Here is a 17,964-nt window from a genome sequence, read left to right on the forward strand (position 1 = left end):
TTCCACAAAAAAGTTAAACTCGAATTTTTGATTTAATTCTTATCGGTCATTTCATGTTTTCAATGCTGGCAAAAATTCAAACTTAAACTTTATGATACATAATTAAAGAGTCGTTTTTCTATGAATGGAATTTGTTCGCCGATTGGAGGTCCTGTCTTCCAAGCAAATTAATCAAGGACCTCCTGGTACCAAATAATCAATATCTAATTGCGTCACGGGTTTCCCGTCCGGGTTGGGAAAAACAGCCAGTCGCTATCACTGACGCGCTGTCCTTATTAGGATATTCCGGGTCACGCTATTTTTAGCCTCTCCTCTTATGGAATGCGTCCTCGCTGACAACAACGGCTGCCGCGCTGAACTTCCTGGAAACAAAAAAACCGTCATCTTTAAACATTAATCTGGGTCAATGGCGAAATAGACAATTCTTATCGAAACAGATTCTTTTTAGTATCGGTATATCTTTCATTTTCTCTATTGGACACATATTTTGTAGTCGTTATTTCAAATATTTGAACTGATTTACGGGCGCTGGTTCCGTTCAGTAAAACAGTGTGGCGGCCACCCGTGCGCAGCTGCGCGCATGGGAAAATACGCTAGCGGTCACCTTGAAAATACTACGTTCATTCATAAATGTTGACGTCATCGGAGGCGCGTCGCCTTTGCTGGTCGATGATTCGCCCTGACGTCATAGGTAGTGTCTACGTGCTAGTGATTTGATTGGTTGGCGTAGCGAACCGCGTGGACGGTTAAATACTTTACCAATCCGGTTCTATAGTCATAAACCTCTGACAGATTCTAAACGCAACATTGAGGAGCAGTTTTACTCACATTTGAACGACGAGAAATAGTAAAATAAAGAGTTTAAAACAAGACTGGTGCTGCTGACACGAGACAAACGAGGTAAGCGAAATTTCTTTTCATTCGGAAATGTTGACATTAGTCATGAAAATGTGTCGTCGTGTTTCGGAATTTAAATTTCTCAAGTTTTGATGATTTTGAATTTTGAATCATTTTGGTGGAAGTTCATCAGAGTTATTCTAATCGTATTCTAATCTTATTGGGAGTTCAGGATGAGGAATATTTTTGGTTGGCATATCTCTAAATAATGAACGTATGCGTTTTGTGATTTTGAATTACCGAAATCGCATTTTTAGGGCCATTTGATTAGAAATAGTCGGACTTTTTAGATAACAATTAAAATTTAGTACTGTTGCCTACTTTGAAACCGGTTTGATTATTTATCGATTGATTGGGATTTAAATATAATGTTTCAATAGATCTTCGATCTTAATTGAAAACTCTGAATAAACTTCTAAAATTTAGGTGTTTTTTTCAGTCGGGACCAATTTGGTGACCATACCTCAACACCATCAACTTTAATCAAATTTTGTAAAATAATTCTAAATTATGGATAAAAATGATAGGCTATTTAAGTCCGAAAATGTTTTTGCTTGGGCTTGTAGTTTAGGCTATATGACGTTCCGGTTATATTCTATTCATCTTCAGATCTTCATGATCGTTTAAGACACTGGTGATTTAGATTTTAAACCTCCTGGAGGTACCACTAGCGGTATTAGAGAGGGGTTTTTGAATTTTTATTTTGTACCATGTACTAACTATTTCACTGAATTAAATAAGGATGTGTGTCAGGAGGAAGTAGGTTACATTCCTATGGTTGTTCAATGGGGAATGTTCTAGTAGTAGGTCCATACAAAAGATTCGCTCCAGATCGGCACATTTCAAAGCCACCCTCTCGGAGCTCCTTCCTAGTTCTTCAGTAGATGAGAGAGAGTTGGAAAATTCGTTTCTGCGAAATACTTGTTGATCATATGATTTTAGATTTGAGATATTTTATGAAGTCATCTCATCTCCTTCCTAGATCTGGGGCCGGTAGCATAGTCGCGACTTAAGTCCAAAAGTGGTCTTAAAACTTAAGACTGGTCTTAAGTTGTTAGATTGGCTATAGAACGAAGTTGGTCTTAGACTGGTCTTAAGTCTAAGCCATGACTCTGCAACCGGCCCCTGGTCTAGACTTAGAGCAGAGCCGAAGCAGAAAGACAATAGAAAAATTAATTTCTGTCAAATATGTGCTGATTATTGGCGTAGTTTATTATATTTCATTTTGATAAGATACGTGAAACCTTTTTAAAAAAATTCGGCTTTTTAGATCTAAAACAATTGGAATAGTTAGCTAGGCCTATAATTTCAAATTCGATTTTAAGGTCATTTAGAACTTATGTGGATGGGAAGTGCATCCAAGAATAGGCCTAGGTGGATTAATAGATGATGACATGTGTGGATAGCTTTGTGGAAAATTTTGGGAGATTCTAAATGTAACAATTTTCTAATTCTGACCATTTTACATTTGGATTAGAACTTTCTCTATAGATTCGAGTTCAGCTATCCAAATTTTTTTCAAATTTACCAGAAAAAAACAAATGGAATTTATCACAAAAACCTTAAAAACACATCAGACTGACACTCATACATTTAGCTGATAAGTTGAATGTTATCAGTAGGTACCTATTTCAATTCTTATCAATATCATATGCATAAAACATGATATATCATCGATTAATTGGTAAAATTGCCGGTTATTTTTATGTTTTGCCACCTGGGGGGTTGGGAAACTAAACTATGGCAGATGTGATGACGGCGGGGCCTACGTGACATGAGTAATACATCTCTAACCGAAAACACAACACTACAGTCTCGACTCCTCGTTCTGTCACTCTCCGATAGCGAGCGGGAATATTATATTTACCACTTCAAATAAATGAGATAGGCCTACAACAAAATATTCTATCGCCCACGCGGGCTAGCTACAGCACCATAGAAAGTTCCATCCTGTAAGAGGGATCCATGCAACAAATCAAATGTTGTCATTTCGTTCCATTTTGACATCATAGATTTCTCAAACGTGTGTCCCGTAGGCCTATAAGATACATCAATTTGTTTCATTATTTCAACTTGGTCGAAATCCGTTGGTGGTTCGAATTTCAAAAAATTGTCCACGCGATTCTTGAAATCTAGCGGGATCCCGAACAGTGAACTGGTGGGACGGGTTTAGAAAAAGGGCTAGTACCCTTTAAATCCTTTTTAAGATCACATGCAATCGATTTCGGTCAAACAAGCTTTATTCTAAATAAAACTCGTCGAATTATGCTCGGCTTGTGAGTAATTTGTGGAATGTACAATATCTTTAGGCCAGTAGGTTGGGGGGGGGGGGGAGGAGACCCAGTCATTTGTAGAAAATGCGAAAAATATCTTCTGCCAGGAAAAGCGCACCGACTGAACTCGATTGTCTTTGTGTGTCACATCTGTCGGTGGTGTACGTGACAGTATCCACGCAACGCGCGTGCGCTACATGTCAGAGCCGACCATTCCTGGCAATAAAACGCAAAACAGGTGCGTGTTTGTTACACTTATGACGTCATTCCATCGTATATCGATCGCGAAATAGCGCTGGAAAATAGAACTCGAACAATAAATAGAATCGTCGCTTATAGAAAAATACCGTTCATTAAATATTTCCAACTGTTGCCAATTCTATTCCGCGTTTGAATATTTGAATTTTGAAACAGGACGCGTCGGTTGGGTTTTTGTAATAACGGGTGATTTTGGGGATTTCCCAGCCCGTGTGACTGCGGGCACACCTGACACTCGTGTGTGACAGATAGATAAATCAACCCGGACTTAGAAATGAAGTCTAAAACATTATCTTTTAGCCTCAATACTGAATAATAAAACGAGGCCGATTTCGAACCAAAATGCAATTTAATGCAATTCAGTTCACTTATTTAATGGTCCTTTGTTAACAATCGCATAACATATCAGATTCCCAAATTCAATAAAGTTACGCATTTTAGAATAAGAAATAAGAATTAAACAATAAACAAAACACAAACATTAAAAATATACCACATAGAAAACACATACGTAGGCCTATATTATAAACATTATTCAGCATTTAAATCTGGCTTTGATCAACTAATATAGATTTATCTGATACAGGCCCTTGCCTGAAGGGAAACAGAGGGAATCAACTGCAGCCGCTGCTTTTGATCATCGTGTTATCATATTATAAAAATAGTCTTTCATGTTCTTGTGTTCATGTTCGTTGTTGATATGTTTTCAAAAAAACTGGCACACCACTCCGCACACGATCACAGAATTCAGTGTGCCGGCGCCACCGTCGTGTACATGGAATACTTCCTGGTTTTGGTGCTGCTGGTGCTCGCTTTGTGATGTGAGCTCGCGAGTGGGAAGAACTATTTTGCGATTGGTTTCCCTAAAAATACCCTGTAATCTTTCTGTTTCATTAGTCAACGAGACACTTAACGTGACAGAAAACTGTTGATTAAATCGATGACAAATTCAGATTCGATTCTCGACAGAAAGAAAACAAATATCATTAACGGTTGTCACCGACGACGCTACCATTGTTGATCATTTTAAATATGCTTGGAAATCTAGTCACCGAAAAAAGAATCTCTGATGAAATAGGCCAACTCGGTAACGAAATTATTGATGAGAATTTGACGCAGTGCTGTAATATCCTACATGCAGGCGGACGGGTAGGGGGTTAATTAATTACTAAAATAAAACGGCTTTTGTTGTCGACAACATCAATGTGAAGGTCGAATTTTATTGCTATTTCGATACTCCGTCGAAAGCACGTATGTATAATTCACGATTAGAACCGGGCCGTCGTCGCTATCGGGTTTTATTGAGAGCAAAGATTATTTTTATTTTTATTGCTTTTTCAACTCATGTGATTAGTGCAATAAAATATCAGAGCAAACGTACGTTATAGCTTTCGTGGTGACTCATAACTAGGGCAGAGCGATTTCTTTTTAAAATTTTCCGATGTTATTTTATATTTTAGTACTTTCATATTTCGACCCCACGCTTTTGTTGGAAAAATCTAATTTTTCTATCTTATCTTCTTCTGATGCAAGGATGCCCCAATTTTCTGTGCGGAATTTTTAAGGAAAATCGATCGGTTTTGAAAATACTGAAATATATCTCAATCAAGAAAAGATGTGAACATCATTAGACATTATTACAAAAATAAGGATGAGACATGTAACGAGATAGAAGATGAAATAGGTTTTGCAGTCCGCTTCGCAGTGCCTCATTGTTCTTCTACGGCCCTCTCTTCTGATTCACTGACCCTTTCTGCTGTCTGACCTTCCCTCTCCATTTTCATCATGTTTTAATTCTTGACGATTCCGCTCACTCCCGTGTTGGGTCCAGGTTGGAGTAATCATTTGACAAATGATTACACACAAGGCCCAGGTTGTCAACAACAGCGTGGTCATTCTTCTAGTAACATGAGAAATTGCGTATGTTTTTTTTCGCGTGATTTCGCAGCAAGCACAGCACTGTATCTAGACCTAGCTGTTGTACGGTGTTGTACAATCTCTATGTGACGTGTTTCAGCACACTAATTACTCTCCTAGTAACTACTTGCCTTCAGCTTCTACGGAGGAAATTAGTTTTTGTTGCGACGGTCGTTACGGTTCTCTGAGGAGGACCGCTTGGGGGTCTTGTAGATCTGTAGAGTCGTTTTTTTCGTCGTCAAGCATATGCCAGAAAATAAATATTGGTTTGATTCGCATGTTGTGTACCTGAATATGAAAGATCTTCATAAGGGTCTTAGCTGGTGTCACTGAAGGTCTTACTGTTAATGACTGATTAATTTGAACAGAAATATGAAAGATGTTACTGAAGGTCTTACTGTTGATTACTGATTAATTTCAACAGAAATATAAAAGATGTTACTGAGAGTCTTACTGTTGATTACTGATTAATTTGAACAGAAATATGAAAGATGTTACTGAGGGTCTTACTGTTGATTACTGATTAATTTGAACAGAAATATGAAAGATGTTACTGAGGTTCTTACTGTTGATTATTGATTAATTTCAACAGAAATGTGAAAGATATTACGTATTACCCCCTTGATTACTTGTTAGTTCATAACTGATGGCATTCCAATTCTTATTGACAACACTTTCAATAGGATGGCATGGTAGTCCTGGAAAAATTTCTTTCCGATACTACCTCGGCTAGGCTTAACTTTTAACTTTATTGACAATCTTGAAGTCATAGTCACATGGATGGTCGAAAACAAACTGTGATCCATGTTGTTTACGCTAAACCTACAGTCTTCGTCGAAACGAAAAGAAAACCTTTGTCTGTGTCATCGACACGTGTTGCTTATGACGTCACTAATCGGTGCTAATGTTCGATCCGGCGCAAGATGTCTTTCTTTTAATTTTTTTGTCGTCTTCGAAATCTGGCGGGCCATTAGTAACAGCTGTGGCCAGTGACGATTTTCTGCAAGGTTTGCATGGTGATTAGAGTGGTCTGTTACCCTGATATCTGATATGCCAGCTTGATCATCTGTGCTAGGGTTACTGTGATTGGCTAGCTCAAGGTAGGCCTATCTGAAATGAAATTGAAATGAAATTGAAGTTGGCTAGAGTGGTCTGCTAGGGGTACTGTGATTGGCTGACCCAAGTAGCTGGTCACTGATTGGTCAGTGGTGGTCATGTGATCTCAGTGAGTAGTGATCAGGTGTCATACACTACTATACACTGCCAGTTGTAAACAGATATTTAGGGCCCCATTCAACATTCACATGTTTCATATGGCCTTATAAGATAAACATTATCCGTATGGGCTGCACATATCATAGATAGATAACATATTATGCTTTTAAATGTCGTGTCTAAAAAGAAGGAATTTTAGTTCAACTAATTTCACAATCAGTTCATACTGGCTTTCAATTATAAAGTGAAGTTTGTCAGATCAAGGAATCTAAAACGTTGTCCATGGTCCGATTTGCAAACTTTCCTCTTAATTCTCACAGTAAACGGAAGAAATGATTACTATCATCTTCGTTCCAGACGAACTAATCCCTCACTTCACGATCCCCTCCCCTCCTCCCTCTCTCTATCTCACAGACAAACCACCGGTCATCAATAACCAATAATTACCCGACAGTCGCTAGCTCAAATTGTCCGTCTGGTATTTAAGGACGGTATTCTTCGTCTACCGTACATGAATGTCATCCAGGAAAAAAGCCAGACATTTCATCATTACGCGTCAAATCACCCACACATGCGCCATTAGATACAAAATAAGCTTAGCACTTTTTATTCCTTCAATATTCGATCGACGTAACAGGATAGGAAGTTATTATCCGTGTGATTCTCTGCGACAGACGAGTGGGGAGTGTGGGGAGGGGGGTTTCAATCAAGTCGAGCAGATTATTGGGAAAGAGGGGTTGGAAAAGAAACTAAAAATAAACTACTGGTCCACTGGTTCGGAAAATTGGAATATCATGAATTGAATAGTTTTGAGGTGAGATGAAATCAAATTTTCATTGTGAAGTTGATTATGAAAAGTTTGCTATAGATTATAATTTTCAGTCAAAATATTTCTATACTAGAGGGAAATTAAAGTTAGTTTTTCATCAGCAATTGGTACTTTAGAAAATGTGTTTCGTCTTTTTTATGGTCAAAATTCTGTTCAAGTTCAATTCTAGAAATTGTCTTGAGCGAAATCGGGTTGTTTCCAGGCAACGGCAACAATTTAGACACGAGTTACTATTTTCATCGGCGAAAACAAATTCCTGACGTATTTTTACGCGGTTACCGCAACAACAAAGTCACGTCCCTCTAAACCTCGGAGTAAACAGTTTATAGTGACGCAAGCTGACTCCAATACGTGATGTTTATCTGCCGCTTTAAAAAAAAACATTTTTAAACTTTTTTTTTGAAAACGAGTACCGATAATAACTGTAACCATTGTTATCACAATAGCAACAAACGGCAGTCATTGTTATATTTATAGACGGAAATCTCGAGCAGTCCGCTTATTGGCTCCAATTCCAAACTTTAATTTAAAAAAATTCTCGTTGAAAATATTTCTGACGTACTCGTGGTGAAAACGATGTTGATATAAATCAGTTTGTAAACAACCACTTTGTGCGAGGAATTCATCACCTTGACTCTCTACCAGTTCGTGTTCGGTCGGGCAGAGGTAATAAATCAAAACATACTTATATATTTATTTTTAAAACTCTTGATCGGTGCTTTCTGCCCTTAGAGAACTCGGAGAAAGAGATGAGATTGATATTGAGAAGATGAGAGACCTTCAAATGTCAATATATCATGTTTTATGCTAGAGCGATGTTTCTTTCAAAAGCAACACCGCTATTGATGCTGATTCTGTGGTAGTTACCGATACTGCTGCTGCTGCTGTTGCTGCTGTTGCTGTTGCTGGTACATGGAAAACCATTCATCAATTTATTCTTTTCCTCACCCTTGTTTGAACCTGCTGAAGTCAACATGACGTAGGCCTAGATTCATTCATCATCAGAAATTGATTTATTGGATACAAATGCGTTATCGGCGGCTTGCCAATCAGAAACGAGCTCCACAGTAACTGTCTGCTGTTGGGAAATCCATCCAGGGTCAAGTTATTTAATTCGGTTCTGAACCTAAATTAGAAAAAAGTGCTACATTATGGTGGGTTTAATTTGACTGTGGACCCAGTTCTAGAGTTTTGTGGCCTTTTGACACTAGACCCGGTGCCACAGTTTTTAAGGTTCAACTTGATGATTCTCTTTGCCCAGTTCCACAGGAAGCTCTTTGGATCCGCTTGGGGAACTTAGTGCAGGCAGCATCCTGGCTGACTGTTAGGATGAAAAATTCGAAATACTTCTTAAGAAAAATTATTCTCTGCAGGGGACTCTTTAACGAAAGGTCACAAAGAAAAAATGGACGCCGTTGGACATCTATTTAGTAAAGATCACAACATTTTTATATTCTTTTCAGTAAAAGGTCTTAAGATGTAGAACGAATTGAACCCAGGCCACACAGCACACTATTGACTTTCTGTTGGGATTCTTTTTTGTAGTTACGAAGGATTTTATACTCCACTGTAGCCATAATCAGTTCAGGTTTAGCAGGGAAAAATTCATATTCATGTTTCGTATTAGAAGCATCGATCATTGAAAAGGTCATAAAATATTGAACCAGGAAAAAAGTCTCCCAGTTATTTCCGCGTTTAGGACGAATTGACCTCCCACATTTTACCGGGAGGTTGATTCTATACTGGCTGTAGAGGATTAACTGATTTGTAAAATATTTTTAATGAATTCTTCCATGAGGAAATAGTTGTAAAGGTTCGAGGTGAATGGATGTTTCAGTTTACTGGAGTATATTTTAGTTCGGGTTGAGGAAAGTCCAAACGGTCGCTTTGGGGGTCGGGGAACATCGAAGGAAAGTAACATGCGGGCACAAGGTAGATTTTTACAGCAGGTTCAACTTCAAGGCATCTTTCTGTTGAATATGGGAAGCTAGTAGGTTGAAAGCTAAACTATGTATCATGGGTTCAAATGAAATACATGTTCAAATCTTTTGGACATCTTCAATTTGTATTTCAATGTGATGGATTGAAGATTCCTCTTTGACTAGTGTCACCATGAATGCAACAGGTTACATCCGAAATATTGTGGCTTCAAACTTCAAAACTCTTATTTTTTTAACTTACCCTACAATACCTTATTGTTTGTGGGACCTCTTTAATTTGTCCTATTCCAATCATGTTTAATTTCTTATGTTTCCAGATATTTCGAAAGAGAAAATAACAAGCATCTTTTTGAAGAAACAAGAGACAAGACTCGAGAAACTCAAAACGCATAAAATGCCTTCAAATACAGAACAGGTTAAACGACTGAAGACGTTCGGATTCGGTTTGAGCGCTTTGAGAAAAAAGTGGGAGGTACGTGCTCTTAGACAAAATAGACCGGTGCGTATTCTAATACGATAATCTGTAGATTATAGCCGCTTATGGATTAGGAGGTACTAACCCTGGTTTTAGAATGCAGTGTGAGTGCGTGGATTATCTTAGTCTCCGGTATAGAGTTTGTATTGTATTAACACGCTTTAAGTCGTCATTTGGATCGGTCGTCAAATTACCGAAATCATCTCTAGTTTCGATAGTACCTATTTATATTTCTAATTCAATTCACTTGAAGTCTAAGTTTTCGAAGTCATTTTAGGCTAAAATGAAATGATACCTTGTTTCTCCTAATCGGCCGAGGTCACTTTTATAAACTGCAATAACATTTGTAATCAGTTCACGAGAAACAAGGTGTCAGGTTTTTTTGCCTTATTTTTCAATTTCACTTAGTATTATGTCCACTTTGAATAGGTTTACGACGTGGTCCCAAATGCGACTTAAAGCGAGTTTTCCTGTCTTCCCTCTAGACTATCGAAGTTGACAGATTTGGTTCCATGTTGTTGTGACTCAAAAACTTCGCCAATGAATTTATTTAATTTCCCAGTTCGCCGTTTGCCCAATTTTCGGTTTAGACTTTCTTACCAATAGATTTGAGAAATTTTGACTTTTAACCAAATGTCACGTTTCAGTTTTTCGAACTGATTTCTCGCTCGAAATTCTCAAAATCATTTTGGAGAGGAGTTTAGAGTCGAGTTGCACCTCATGCAACAACCTGTGGAGCCAATTCCAGTTAGCCAACCTACAGTTTACGCACCGTTCTGATTTTCATATTTTCTTGCATTTTTTCCTATCTCATCTTTTTTACGACTAATATGTAATATAGCTATTGCATGACCACCACTCCCACACCTTCGAGAAGAAAGCAATGTAATATTTCTCAAAGACATTACAGGTGAAATAGAGTAGTTTGACATTTCGGGCTTCCTATTTCTTGACACTTGATATAATTCGGCGCACAAGATTAAAGTCTATAAATATGTTCTGATTTGACATTAATGTCTCCACTAGCCCTGATTTCAACAATAGTTGATGTTAATAAGAATTTTTTTTTCTAGGGTAAAATGATACCTTGTTTCTCCTAATCGACCGGGTCATTTTGGCAAACTGCAATAAAATTTGTAATCAGTTCATTCTGTTATTGTTAGCTTGATCATGAGTTTAAAAAAAAAGTAATAATGTACGTCCGGAGGCGGCCAGGTTGGTCCAGCAGAAATGAGAGAAACCAGGTACCCTTTTTTCTAGCCTAAGAATTTGTTTTCAAATTCTTTCTGCATTCACCTGTCAAATGAATAAATATATCATTTGCAAGCAACGAAAGTAAAAATCTGTTGACATTGCTAAAGACATCGAGGTCTCGATCGCGAATGAATAAAGACTGTTTGATTTAGATTTGTCTAGGGTACACGATAGCTTGACATTGCATTCGATCACAAATTCGATTGTTATTCTTTCCGATTAGACTTTCAATAATAAGTTACAATTATGAAACCAACAGGTATCAAAGAAATATTTATTTAGATCCAATATTTCAAGTATATATTCAGCCCAGACGATCATATTTTCTATTTTTGTCCCAGCTCTGAAAACAAGCTCCATTCAGTGTAGTGTACATTGTTTGCAGACTATGTTCGGTTGCATAACAGCTTGTGTTCCCACAATACCTGTCTCCGTGCTTCAATAATCGATTTAAAAAACGCTTTTGATTTCGTCCGTTATGTACTACTGCTTGAAAGCTTTTATTGGAAGATTAAGGGTAGGACAATTATTCGTGGTTTCTCCTAATCGGCCGGGTCATTTTTGTAAACTGCAATGAAATTTGTAATCATATCATTTTCTATAACTGCTGGGTCTGTTATGGTTAGCTTGATCATGATTTCAGAATAGGGTAGACAGGCGGCCGGTCGGGTCAGCTTTAAGGCCCAGCAGAAATTTGAGAAACAAGGTATCAATTTTTGTAGCCTAAAATGCGAACCTTTGTAGATAGATCTTTATTGAAAGGAGGGGTATAGACCGCAGAATTTGGTAAATTAACTATTTCAGTTAAGCTCAGCAGAAATGAGAAACAAGGTATGAATTTTTTAGCCTAATCACTTTCGAAATAGACTTTAGAATATTGTTTTTCGGATGGTCGTAAATCTTATTCCGGCGACACAGCACGAAGGTTGACGAATTTGATTTCGAGCCAATATATTTTCGTGCGTGCTAAACTTAGCGCTAATATCGGCGACAAAAATGTTCGGAAGCGCGATTAATTGCATTCGAATCCCGACGGTGCGTTCTCCGCGCGATTGAAATAACGTATTGTCACGCGAGACTGACAACGAGAATTGAATGATTTTAGATGGGATGTCGTGACGACACGGGAGGTAGGGGAGAAGTAGGGGAGGTATGGAGACATTTCTGAACTGGGCGCGGTTTCACGAAAAAGTTTAAGCCTAAAACGGTTTAGTTTGAATTGTTTGAACCAATGGCAATTACACCAAAAATTTGAGTTTAACTTATTTGTGAAACTGGGCCCTGGGGTCCATCCGTCATTTTGGACGCCCACTAGATCAAGCACATTTCTGTCGTGGTATGGACGGGCAGTTTCTGAGACGATATATTATGTTTTCACAGGCTATACATTCCTATATAGGGAACACATGGAAACTAGATGAATAAAGTGAATATCCACGATACAGTGAAACTAATTATATGAGCCATTTTGAAAATATAATTTATTGAACAGTTATAACAATGCAGAGGGAAGATGGAAGCGACAAGGTTGCTAAGTGATGATTATTCAGTGGCTGCTTCTTGGTCGAGGAGTTTTTTTGGGTAGAGAAATTTAAGTTGGAATTTCAGTCGTGAAATCATGCGAATTTCTAAAAATGATCGTATTTTTTCACTTGTCTATGGAAACAAAAACGGTTAAAATGTTGACGATACGGATCGCTAGGAGACGGTGCTGAAAGGGAGGTGGGGAGGGATGGTAGATAGAGACATTTCTGAATAAATTCGATTTTGTGAACGGCACGCGACCGCTAGGGAACCGATATATAAATGTTGACGATAAGAATGTAGACGTTTAGGAGATGGCGCTGTCTTTATCGTTTACCGGGAGAAAAACGGTTAATCAAAAGTGATGTTGTCGAATGCAGACATCATAGCCGCCGGATCGATATCCTCCCATAAACCACTCAGACACAGACAGATATACCGGGGATTGTGATACTGAATGCTGCTATAATTGGTGAAATGTCAAAGTTCAGTCCGATTCTTGTTCGACTTGATGCGGTAACATCAGCCTGTAACTTGGACCCTCCTGAGACATTCAATCACTATAAACGTTATCACCATTCTAATTCACTCCGATTTACGATAAGTCCACATTTGGTGAATGTCTGAAATGGGAAATATTGGCAGCTGCGGATTGCTGCCATTCTTAGCGATACTAAAAAGCCAGTAGTTGATATGCAAAGCCACTGGCTGCATGATGAAGGATAGAGTGAGGACTTTCAGTTCTAACTGCAGATGACACCTGCTTCAAGCCAGGATACAAACCCTGTTAATGCTGTGTTTCTGTTGAAGACGAAATTCGTTTAGCACGATGCTTTCCAGAATATCCCAGCTATACATAATTAAGATCTGGATAATACGAAACCTGTTTAAAATACTTGACTATTTCGATACTTTTGTCCACAAGATTCGAGTATCAACGAGGTTCCACTGTATTTCACAGGTTCCACTCTATCTAAGAGGTTCCACTGTACTTTGACTGCAAATTGATACCTGGTACAGGAGACTAGATATCGGATACATTGATACCTGCTCTAAGCCGGTATGATGATATTTAGGTGACTGTGTAGTCTGTATATTGATGATACCTGACGACTAGATTGTGTTTGGGTGCCTCAGTTGATGTCGAGTCAACTGAGTGTAAAATTGCCTACTGCTGCTGCTGCTGCTGCTGCTGCTGCTGCTGCTGCTGATGATACTGTTTTTGTTATTGCTGTTTACGCCCCAGGCTATGAACGTCTGTCAAACGAAATAAATACCGATCTGGAGCCAGGAAAAAATAGATATCGGTTCGGCGCACTCTAAAGCAATGTGACATTCAGCAGACGCGCTCCAACCTTTAACTTTCCAATAGACACATACATGTAAAAAAAGGAAATTTCTGAACAGATTCGTGTGGGGGATGGACTCAGAGATAAGTTTGACGAAGAAGAACACTAAGAAAATAAGAAATCCATTTTCCAATATAGAAAACTGAAGCAAGAAAAGGTTGATTCTATTTTCAGGTTCTCGCCTGACAACCGGCTAATGCTATTACTGATATCTCCATTTTTAGCCAGGGTTTATCAGTCGAGGCTGTCGGCTGATAAGCTTATCATTACGAACATAAATCTTTTTCTCCAAACGTAATAAGCGGCTCTATAAAAAAGATAAAAGACTTATCCTTAACCCGGTGCTCCGTTCTTTCCTTTATCTTATCCTTAGCCTTTTCCTACCTTTGGTACGCAGGTTGCTTTATTGTGTTTCAAGGGAGACCCAGTAACACAAAAATTGTCTTTAGAACTAAATTAGATTATTTTTTAAGTTGAGCTTTATTCGTTTTGCTGAAATATTTGATCAATATTCTTTTTGTTTTGTCTATGAAATTGAGTTCAAGTTCAAATCGAGTTGATTTTCATTCTGTTTTTCCGTTGAGTCATTTTTACATATATTTTATTTACATTTTGCGACATTTTTTCTGTCTTTTCAGTTGATTCCGTTGGTGACGATTATAGGTGGCGCTTGCGTAGGTGTTTCGGCGTTTTGCGTGTACGCCATGACGACGAAACCGGATGTAGTGTAAGTATCCAAATCTATTCGTCATCCTCGATTCCCAGGGCCTGTTCTAATAACAACATATAATGATAGAATGCCCTAAGAATCTTTTAGGGATGTTCTTGTAAATTTACACGTAATTTGCATACAATTTGCATATTTCTGATTTCAGAACGAGGCGAGGTATTCCGCGTTTCGAAGCGCTGGACCCGGAAAAACCCGTCAAATTGGTCACGTTAAACCAACAATACCGGAGCATTCCCGAATTGGAGAAACTACGACACGAAATCGGAAGTTTCCGATCGTAGATCGACGGAAATTGCCGAACGCCACCAATAGGATAGTGTATCATAGAAAGACTGAAACAAATATATTAGGAAATTTTCTCGTTTTTTTCGTTTTTCGTTATAAAGATTCGCGAGTGAAATGTTGATTGTGAGGAACTCGTCGCGCTTGTGGGGGGTAGGAGGCCCTCTACCCCCCGAGCAAACCTGCCAAAACTCCTTTTGTCTCAGACGAACGTCATTTGTGCCAATTTCGAGACGCTTCGTCAATCGATATAAATCAGTTATTTCGCCGTTTTTCGCCGTGATTGGAACTCTAGACTAAAACGTCATTCGTCGACTGGAACTCGCTGAAAAAGAAGTGACATCGATTTCAACGATGATCGCGTGGAGATTCGAACCTGATGGTATCCAAGATGTAGAAACTTACAGCATATAAACTTTAGCGATAGGAACTAAACTACGTTTTTAATAGATTCGTTCGTAAAAATAACCGATTGTCAATCTAAGCGAGGGCCCAGTTTAGCGAAAAGTATAAGCCTAATACGGTTAAAGTTTGAATTGTTGTCCTCATTGAAAGTATGAAGTCACCAATGGCACCAAAATTTGAGTTTGACTTTTTTTGTGAAACTGGTTCCAGGACCAACAAAGTCAACCTCTAACGACTATTGCAAGTTTGCTGAGTCTGTGATGTCATGATTACGTGCTGATCCCCCTTTACCGTGGGTTGATGGCTTGCCCTAAAGCTCCCTTATTCTTTTCGCGCAGCAGTGACACCAGATCTCAGCTAAAATTGGTGTTTTTTCCGATAAAATGCCGCTATTTCTTTCTTCGCTGAAGCAAATTCCGCCACGCTTTGCGTCTAAACCTGATATGTCTTCTATAATAGCCGCCTAGTCTTCAGTGTGCTGAAATCTAATGTGTTCATTTTGAGGAAACAAATCGAATTTCCAGCGAAAACTGAAAAAATTCTTATTTATTCTAATGGATCAAGTTCTACAATTCTCGATTTGATTTCAGTCTAGAATTGTGGAACTGGGTCCTGGGGATCCAGTTCCAAACGTTTTTGTCAATTTCCAAGGATCTAATCTTAAATTCATATCAGAAAATTGACTACAGATACATTTTAGAACTGGATCCCCATAAGTTTGTTGATTCACCATTTAAAATCACACATAGCATCATCTGGTTATTAGTCATTAATTAACCTAATTGACTTACCAATTATCTAACTAGCGATTTGCATTGGTATTAATTAGTAATCTAATTATCGTAATTATTTATTAATTGTATTTACTTGAAGTGCGTTAGTCGTGTGCGGCGAGTGCGTGTGCGAGTAATATTTACTGAAAAAAGCAAAAAAAAAATTGTTGTGTATTTAATTCAACATCCCGTCACTGCTAAATTAGCAAATGATATATCATATTCATCAAAGTTGTAAGTATTTTCTACAATAAAATATCGTATAGGTCCATACATATACATATTCTAAAGAAAACGTGTTTGAATATTTTGTGATGGTCTCTTCTTCGTTTTGATGACGGATTTTGTCCGAAGGATTCTGGAAACGTTGGAAGTTTGGACGATCAAGAAGAATAGTGGTGATTAGGCTAAGAAATGATGCATTGTTTCTCCTAATCGGCCGCGCGTCATTTTGTGAACTGCAATAAAATTCGTTAACAGTTTATTTCTATAACTGCCGGGTCTGTTATTGTTAGTTTGATCATGATTTTAAAAAAGAGGTTAGACACAGATATAGCTTAGCGGCTAGCCGGGTCAACTTTAAAGCCCAGCTGAAATGAGAAACAAGGTATTGATTTTTTAGATTTAGCATGGAATGCCTGATGGAGCGCACAGGTCCCAGGCGGATGATTGATGCATCGATGGAGCGATCAAAATTGGAATTGTCGGATTTGGAAAAACTCAAATTTTCAAAAGCTCTTCCAGCACGACCCTTCCCATCATGCAGTATGAATACCTCAACAATAACGCGTGTCCTAACAAGCCCTCGCCAATATCGCAGTGTATTATGGGAAGTTTCGAAGTCCTTGACGGCGGGAAATACGATTTACTGAAGATGTAGGTTACATCAGTCAGTGAGGTATTGTAAGACGGTTCTCTCTGCTTTCTTGCTTCGATGGCCATGTAACGGTTGGGGAAATGAAGCCACTCATATATATCGTCCAGTACAGTGCATTTTAACCATGTTAGTGGTCGGTGCGGAGTTGGACTATATTTCTGACAGCCAAAGGAAACTGGACTATACGTGTATAGAGCCGGACTATATTTCTGACAGCCAGGGGAAACTTAAAATCACCGGTAAGCGCTTCTACTCCACTTCATCAAGTTCTTTAAATTGGACACCGATTAGTTGAAGGTCATGGTAACCTGTTTAGTCAGGTAATCATACATAAACTTCTTGGTCCAGTTCCACAGTTCTGAGTTAAGATTTGACTTATTTGACCTGATTTAAGGGTTAACTCTATATTCTCTAGTTAAGAAATAATTGAAAATGAACTAACTTTAACTCAGAGTTAACTCTAAATCACAACTGTGGAACTAGGTCCTTAAGAGTAGAACCTCGGATATGACGATTTACCGGCTAAATTTCAAACCTAGAATTTAGACATAGATAGGACGATTTTCATACTGGATATATCATAATGAACGGATACTTGGGATCGAAGTTCTGGGAGATTGTAGGTAACGAGGACCTGCTGTAAATAGTCTTTAGGTTTAGTAGTCATGCTGTGTGCGGGGTAATCTGCTTAGTGTAATTGTGATTCTCAGTCCAGATGAGATATCGTTAGGTCACGGCATAAACTAGATATATCATCGTTAGGTCACCACCAGGCCCCCACCTGACTACCTGACTCTAATGGGGCGTGATGTAGCTGTAATGAAGTTTCCCATTAGACATTAAAAGATTATATCAAAAAGTCATCCTAGGTAAACTCCTTAACGTCTTTAAACACAGCGCAGGTTTAGAAGGCTAAGGGAATACTCTTGAACCGCTAAACCAACATCACATCACTGGTGGATCATC

The 17,964-nt window shown here is 38.4% G+C and overlaps 1 protein-coding gene across 2 annotated transcripts; it reads left to right on the plus strand.

Annotated features, from left to right (window-relative positions):
- Positions 1-499: 499 nt before the first annotated feature.
- On the plus strand, positions 500-16,416 carry LOC141913940 (normal mucosa of esophagus-specific gene 1 protein-like). 2 transcript variants are annotated; one of them, XM_074805161.1, is made up of 4 exons: positions 500-900; positions 9,647-9,828; positions 14,570-14,658; positions 14,807-16,416. In XM_074805161.1, the coding sequence occupies exons 2-4, from the start codon at positions 9,724-9,726 to the stop codon at positions 14,940-14,942; spliced, it is 330 nt and encodes a 109-aa protein (XP_074661262.1). In that variant the 5' UTR covers positions 500-900; positions 9,647-9,723; the 3' UTR covers positions 14,943-16,416. The 2 variants fall into 2 exon arrangements, with proteins under 2 accessions (XP_074661262.1, XP_074661263.1); XM_074805162.1 differs by having other exon boundaries at positions 746-900; positions 9,647-9,801.
- Positions 16,417-17,964: the final 1,548 nt, after the last annotated feature.

Source organism: Tubulanus polymorphus, chromosome 12 (assembly GCF_964204645.1).
Source record: "Tubulanus polymorphus chromosome 12, tnTubPoly1.2, whole genome shotgun sequence".
NCBI classification, from domain to species: domain Eukaryota; kingdom Metazoa; phylum Nemertea; class Palaeonemertea; order Tubulaniformes; family Tubulanidae; genus Tubulanus; species Tubulanus polymorphus.

What these genes read in the sequence shown, in the direction of transcription:
- LOC141913940 (XM_074805161.1), top strand. Translation starts at nt 9,724, where the DNA reads ATGCCTTCAAATACAGAACAGGTTAAACGACTGAAGACGTTCGGATTC. An exon ending in CTCTTAGACAAAATAGACCG is followed by an intron (nt 9,829 to 14,569) that starts GTGCGTATTCTA and finishes CTGTCTTTTCAG; the next exon opens with TTGATTCCGTTGGTGACGAT. An exon ending in ACGACGAAACCGGATGTAGT is followed by an intron (nt 14,659 to 14,806) that starts GTAAGTATCCAA and finishes TTCTGATTTCAG; the next exon opens with AACGAGGCGAGGTATTCCGC.